The sequence below is a fragment of the Hakea prostrata genome, chromosome 4 (assembly GCF_041222555.1).
Source record: "Hakea prostrata isolate BN-2017 chromosome 4, UWA_Hpros_2, whole genome shotgun sequence".
NCBI lineage: Eukaryota > Viridiplantae > Streptophyta > Magnoliopsida > Proteales > Proteaceae > Hakea > Hakea prostrata.
Genome location: NC_142603.1, coordinates 14,514,656 through 14,522,690, shown reverse-complemented (window position 1 = coordinate 14,522,690; position 8,035 = coordinate 14,514,656). Strand labels below are relative to the sequence as shown.

The window sequence follows — 8,035 nt, the reverse complement described above, 5'->3', positions numbered from 1 at the left end:
TATATTTTGAACTTTAGGTTCACATTGCTCAGTGCAATGATTTAAATGAGATAATAATAATACATTCCAATCAATCTATTTTTCCAATTGTTTATTTTCTCCCCCTCATGTTGAGAAACTAATTCATCACAATAATAATTAGCAAGTCTTGCTTTAAATAATTCTCCAATCATTGGAAAGATATTAAATTATTTAAGGAGATTCATATCTAACAGATATTCCCAACTTTCTTTGAAGAATCATCTTTGTGTGTTGTGGTGAAGTAAGTAAAATATAAACCGCACATCCAAAACTTTTAAGATGAAAAATATTTGACTTCTGACCATAAGCCAATTGTAATGGAAAAAATTTATGACAACTTGTGGGTCTGATGCATACAAATGATGCTGCATGTATAATAGCATATTTCATGCCGACACATAGGATTTTTGTTTTCATAAGCAATGGTTTAGCTATTACATGGAAACATTATAATTCTGTTAAATCATTTTAGGTATAAACATAAGCAACATACTATATAACTGTGATTTCAGTTATTATACATGAATCATAAAGAGCTTGAGATCCATAATGAACTTGATGTGGATGCCTCTAAATGTCCTTAGATTTCGTTTTATGAGTTAGTGGTTTTCTAATCTGAGTAGGAACCAGTGAGGAAGGGTGTATTGGAGGCAACAATTGTTGTGGGTAAAGGAGATTGGTTCCTTATAAGGTATCAATTGATGTATTTTTAATATTTCTTCTTCGCTTAATATAATGATCATTTTAACGAAAAAAATAAAGAGCTTGAGATGTAAACTCACCAGCATTATCAAGGAAAATTGTCCTTATTTTATAATCCATAAATTGTGCTATTAATTTAATTATTTGATCAATCAATCTCGCAAATAACAAATTGCGAGTTCATAATGAACATACATGTGACCATCTTATAGATGCATCTACTAAAATCATATATTATTTGAACGGTAATTTTCATCTGGACCCCTTGAGGTTTGGTCCAGGTCACTTTTAGTCCAGTTTTGTTTTCTTTTGCATGTGGCTCCCTTGTGGTTTCAAGAAATTATTAAATAAGGACAAACTTAACAGAATCAGTTAGTTTAATAATTTTTGTGACAAAAATACCCTTTTTTCAATTTATTTGTTTTAACTTTTTTAATAAGTTTCTTTCTTTTATTAAATCTACCAAAAAAAAAAACTTTAGCAAATAACTCTCTGCAGGTTGAAGCTTCGAAGCCCCATCCTCTGCAACATCTCGAAACGAAGGTGAAAGGCCAACAATCTACTTCATTTAGCTCTTTACTTTTCGGTATTGAGGTCTTGGATTTCAATCCTTGGAGATTTTGAATCTCCTCATAAATCCTTTGTTCCATTTTGAAGTTGGATTTGGGAGCAATGGCGGCAGCAAGTTTTCTGATCACCGTGAAAGAGAATCTATTATGAGAGATGGTTGAGGAATCTGTTGAAAGAATCCGGTCTTGAAAACCAATTTACATTGTGGGTTGGTCTGTCATGGCGTTCCAATCTCTCACCAGGACACTCTTCGAGTCCATGCCGTTCCCGGCCTTCTCCTCGCCGCATCTCCTCCCTGATAAAAATGGCAGTCTCAGTCGAGAAAAAGAAGTTCATGCTTCAGAAATCCGAAGAAATATTTAATGCTGCCAAGGTACCAAAAGCCCTTCTTTTATATTCTTCGTTTTCTTTTGGGTTTTCTTGCTAATTAGGTTTGCATTTCGAGTTTACCTGTCCAAATGGGTCTTTTCTGTAATGGTAATCCTATAGTTCATTTCTTGTTTTCCGAATAGTGTTATTAGAGAACTAAGATGAACTAGGATGATCTCGTTCATCCAGAAATTTTGTGCGATCATCAGAATGATAAGTAAAAGTAGATTTTGTTATTATTATTTTTCTAATTTCCAAAATCACCTTTGACCATATCTCAATTCACTTCATGTCTTCAATGGAATCCCCTTCATATCATAGGCACTTGCTTTGTTGAGGGTGGTTTTTCGGGTGTGGGGTGAAGGGTGTTGAATATTTTATTTCGTCTGGTTTTGGATCTCCCTGCATTCTGCTGGGAGATTTGAAGTTTTGGTTTCTGAACTAGTTCCTGTAGCGAGATGACCAAATAAAAGAAACTGTTAAAGATATACTTTTGTGCAACATTTTTTTTTTTTTTTTTAATGTCCCTTGGAAATTCTGTGAGATCTCAATGGATGTATAGAATTTACCAGGAAATCGTTATTGAGAATTTTTTTTTATTTTAATTGTTTTTTGTTTTGATAGATTAAAAAGAAAAAAATTAAAACAGATAAATTGAAAATAAAACAAGGGTATTTTTGTCACAAAAATTATTAAACTAACATTTTCTGTTAAACTTGTCCTTATTTGATCATTTTTTGAAACCACAGGGGTGCCATATGCAAAAGAAAACTTAAACTGGACTGAAAGTGACCTGTACCAAACCTCAGGGGGTCCAGATGAAAATTACCCATTATTTGAATATTTCATATGATGGGTGAATGGATATTTCACCATGCATACGTTTCAAAAATGCAGAATGTTCAATCTCAACTTTAGTTGGTAAATATCTAATAATAAATTTCTCTTGAGAACAAGCAACACAAGAAAATTTATTTAATTGAAAAATCTTCTAGTTCTTTAATAGATGAAAAATAAATTTTTAATAATTTTTTTCGCATCATACTTGATCCATAATGGTCCAACCTATTATGCCAAATAATAAAACTATTGGAATCAATGTTCTTTTATATGTGTTTTAACAATGCAAATATTCGTGTAATACAAATTATGAGAAAATATCTAACACTTTTATATATTTTATAGATATTCAATTTTATAATCATTTGTAGTCTCAATCTAATCGTCATTTTAGCTAATAGCTTTGAAACTTAATAGATTTCTTTGAGACTTACTACAAAATAATGCATTATCTATAGCAATTCGATCTCCCCGGTAATAATAGATTAGCTCTTCTAGAGCCCTCAAATAATGTTGTACTATCAATTATTGTATGAACATTGACTTCCGCATCCTCAAATAAAATAAATATTTTTTTTCTCTTAATATAATGTGTTATAGTATACTAGAAAATATTCACATTCTTCATCAAAATGAAACAAAATACATCAAAAGATATATAGAAAGTCAATAAAAAAATTAGAAGGAAAAAGATTAAATTTAAGATAAACTAACATATGATTTGAAATTTGAGGGGAAAAAAATTACAAACTAACATAATATTCAATTTTATTTTTATTTGAACAGCATTAACATAACAAAATCTTTAATTATTATCTTCAAGTGAGTTTACAGCATCTAGATGTGTAGTATCTATGAGGCTATCAACATAACAAAATTATTTTTATTTGAACAGCATTAACATAACAAAATCTTCAATTATTATCTTCAAGTGAGTTTACAGTATCTATGAGGCTATCAAAATCATCCTCTTTACAAGCAAAATTTGCTCAGTATCATTATTTTAGAAAATCTAATTTATCTCCACATTATTTTCATTCATTTAATTAATGCTTGACAAAACTTAACGAAATATTGTGGAGTACGGCAGATACATGCTTAATGGCTTTCATACCACATCGATAACAAATTATTTACTCCTTAAAGAATTCTATTGAAAATCTTTATTATTCTCTTATTTATTTACATTATAAGAACGGTAATTATTTCGTCTTTTTCTCAAAATGCAATACTTATGAGCGGAGTTGTGTTGATAATGTGTTATAAAATAAATAAAATATATTAGAGACAAGGAAGAAAACTAGAACGAGATCAATCAAATTGTACATTGAGTTGAGTGCATTACATATTTATAGTAGAAGTAGCATTTTCTTTAATATAGAAATATCAGAGTTTACAAAGAAACACAATATACAATTCTTGTACACAATAAGATGATCTTGATATGGAATGATAGATTGCCGCCAAAAGATAGAAGGTGCATATAATAAAAACATTGACTGTCAACACTGTGTATTGAGATCACAGTGATCTTCTATTAAGATGGGAATGTGAATCACTAAGATTGCATGCTGAGGTAGTTGAGATCTTCAATTGGAAATATTATCTTTTTGGGGGTGATGGACATCTACAATCAATATTATTTATAACACTTTCTATATTAGAACGAATTTTACTTCAAAATAATAAGGGGAAAAAATTGAAATACATAATTCCTAACTATGGAGATTAAGCAACTAAAGAATACAATTTTCTACCCAAAAAGGGCAAAAACGAATATATTTGGAAAGTCAATTTTTTATTAGTGTACGGATCACCATAATCTAGTCTAATAAAACATGAAATACGATCAAGACTATTAAGAGTCATACTCTCTTCACATATATTTTAAAAAGAAATATCAAGTTTGAATAAATCCAAATTTAATTGACTCGGATTTATTTTATTATATGACTATTGGCCAGTATCCTTATATCTAGAATCCTACACTCAAAAGTCATATGATCACCTATTATTTTATTTTTTTTAAATAATTTTCTTAAACCATTGCTGGCATGCTCAATTGGTAAGAACACCATTAGTGAAGAAGTTGTGACTTCGAGTTTACCTAACGGTATATTATGTAATATTCTATCTCTAATATATACATAAAAATCATATATCCCAAAAAAATAATAATAATTTTCTTTCTCTTGATATCAGTCTGTTTATTGGGTTAAAATTACTTTCCCATGATATCAGTCTTCTAAGACAAGAGTAAGAATTCAACGTAACTTGATCAATCTACTCTACTTTGGGGAAAAAAAGAAAAACCAAATATTCATTGGAGGGGCAAAAGAAGACACAAAAAATTTAATCCAGGTCAACGCCTCACCTGGTGTGTAAAATTCTCATTAGGCTGGTCTGCTAAGTGGGACAAAAGTTATTAAATGCCAGTGGACAACGGAGGATTCAAAATTCTCGGCGTCTGAGCAAGGCATGCATCTACAAGTCTGCCATTGAATGCCCTACCTATGGTACCAAAAAACCAACCAAATACTAACAGCATGACATCCGACTGCCGGATGCATGCCATGCACGCACGCAAAAAAGGAAAGTTAAATGAAAATGATCCTAATGAAAGAGTCTTGTGACCAAGGATTTTCTAGGCTTGTAAGACAAGTCCTTCTCAAAGGTATTCAAAGAAAGAATATAACTTCTATACCCCCTCCCCGTGCACAAGACTCATAAAGTTCTTTTTTATTTCAATTTGGTTGCACCGTATATAAGATCACGCTTTCATTTATAGAGGACTTGGGACCCAGGACTCTATAGGCTTATAGCTTCTTTTACTCGCAAGATAGTTAATAGGAAGTACTTTCATTTGAAGTAAGAAGGCTTATTGCTTCTTTTATTTGCAAGATAGTTAATAGATCCTAAGTAGGGATATAACATCTAGGTTTGCATGGGTACAACGGAGTAATTCATCTTTAAAACTTAATCATTTAGTAAAGACTTTCTTTCCAACAAATATTAGACATTTGATTTCTTTGCTAACGTTGCAAATGGTCAAACCGCAACATTCATTAGCTTCGGATAAAAGAATGAATAATTGGAAACTGGAATGCATGCCAAACCACATTGATTGACTGTTCGATTGGTTCCTTCCTGTTTTCGTTGCATTCCTGTAGTGTAGTCAAATTCAAGGGTGCTCGACAACACCCATACATGCAGGCACGATATGGTAAAATCTAACAGGAACAATGTAGGATTCAATTTCAGGTTGCCAACTATGTGTACCAGGTTCAACATATAATTCGAACAACCCCCATTTCAGGAGCCTTTTTTTGAAGGTCAAAAGCACAACCTATTCCAGAAGCCTTTCTTAACACTCAAAAGCCAGTCAGCCAGTCTACCTTTAAAAGTAAGGGGGAAACTTGCATCTTGTACATATAAAACTTGCATTAGGAATGGAGGTTTTAAAAACAAATACATACACTGCAAAAAAATTGGATATAGATACAAAGGAAAGATTGATTCAGGAGGGAAGCGTTGAGAGATGGACGACTTACAACAATTGAGCACATCATATCACCTACTGCCCTTGGCTAAGGAAAATCAACAAAACATATATCAAGCAGGCCAAGCCAATATCCATATCATAGAACATATGAACAAAACACTACTCCAACAACCCCCTTCAAAATAGCCCATAGTTTGAAGCTGGAAACACCGTAATCACAATACTTTTCCTCACACTCCCCTTCCCCCATAACGCCAGGGCAAGCACTTGGCTTAGAGTAGAACAAAACATGCCAACCCAACTCCTAGAACTGATTACCACCACCCCTCCAACGGTCACCCATACTATTAGGCGTGCTAAGGATGATTTTTCATCCTTTCCCTAATTGTTTCTCATTTGAATTATTTCCATATTATTTGCTCTTCTCATTTGAATCCTTTCCATTTGAATTCCTTCCATTCATCATTCCTTCAATTCGAATTCTTTCCATACCATCTCATTCCTTCAATTCGAATTCTTTCCATACATTGTATTTCTATACAAACATTTCCATGTATTATATTTGCTATACAAACATTTCCATGTATTATATTTTCATACAAACATTTCCTTGTATTGTATTTCCATCTTTTATATCTTTCCTTTATTGTTCATAATTACCTACCAGCATGGGATGTATGTTGTCTATATATTTGAGGTTCTTTCATATGAAATCATTCAACCATTTTCTACTATTGAGGTTGTGTCTTAATATGGTATCGGCCTAAACACGATTCTACATCTTTATTCACCACGTCTTCTGCTTCCTCATCGTCTACCTCCTCTTCAATGGCTACCAATACTAAGTTTGTTGATTTGGATTCCTCTTCTCCATTTTTCCTTCATCACTCGGACAATCCAAGTGCCATTTTGGTCACCCAACCATTGAAGGGTGATAACTATCCGACTTGGCGACGTGCTATGCATATGGCTTTTGAAGCGAAAAACAAACTTCAATTTATTGACGGCTCTCTTTCAAAACTTGTTTCTGATTCAGTTTTGCTTCTTCAATGGATCCGCTTTAACAGTATGGTTCTTTCCTGGCTTGTCAATGCTCTTGTTCCTGATATTGCTCATAGTGTCATTTATGCCTCTACTGCTTATGAGGTTTGGGACGACCTTGAGGCTCATTATTCTCAACAAAATGCACCTCGCATTTTTGAAATTCGTCGTGCCATTTCCACCCATCAACAAGGCACGTCTTCATTGGCTTCTTATTATACGGTTCTCAAAGGGCTCTAGGATGAGCTTTCTTCGTATAATGATCTACCACCTTGCATATGTGGTCTTCTAAAGAAGCATTCTGATCTTATTCATAGAGATCAGCTTCTTGAATTTTTGATGGGACTAAATGTATGATTCCTATGGCTCATTTCGTAGCCAATTACTTTTGATGGACCCTTTGCCAACGGTGAATCGTGTTTATTCTCTCTTACTTCAAGAGGAGCGTCATCGCACAATTCATGAGGCTATTGCTCCCGCTCTCACGCACTCTGCCTTGGCTACCACATCTCCTCAATATAGTTCTAAAAATGGTACCAAGAAACACTATCATTGTGACTTTTGTGGCTTGGATGGTCATTCGGAATCCCGTTGTTTTAAAAAACATGGGTATCCTCCCAAACGTGCTACGAAGTCCACCGCACTGCCATCTCCAATGGTTCACTCTCTTGCTGCAACTATGGTCCCTTCTGTTGTTGCGCCATCTTTCACTACAGATCAGTACCATAAACTCCTATCTCTATTGGAATCTGGTAACATTACACCCTTGGCAAATGTTGTAGGTAAAGTATCTTTTCTATGGGTTATTGATTCTGGCGCAAGTCTTCATATGGTTTCAGATTTATCTTTATTTCATTCGGATAGTCTTATTCCCCACACCCAATCCATTCGTCTTCCCAATGGTGGTTTTGCTCCCATTACACATATTGGGAATTGCAGCCCCGTACCCACTTTACCTCTCACAAACGTCTTACATGTTCCTTCATTTGG

General features: G+C 33.5%; 1 protein-coding gene across 1 annotated transcript; it reads left to right on the top strand.

The window, feature by feature from the left end:
• Nucleotides 1–6,832: 6,832 nt before the first annotated feature.
• LOC149018105 (uncharacterized) lies at nucleotides 6,833–7,285 on the top strand. The gene has a single exon (XM_089153846.1). The coding sequence runs from the start codon at nucleotides 6,833–6,835 to the stop codon at nucleotides 7,283–7,285; it is 453 nt and encodes a 150-aa protein (XP_089009972.1).
• Nucleotides 7,286–8,035: the final 750 nt, after the last annotated feature.

Bases quoted from the DNA above. Each gene is read 5' to 3' on its own strand.
- LOC149018105 (XM_089153846.1), top strand. From the start codon at position 6,833: ATGGCTACCAATACTAAGTTTGTTGATTTGGATTCCTCTTCTCCATTT.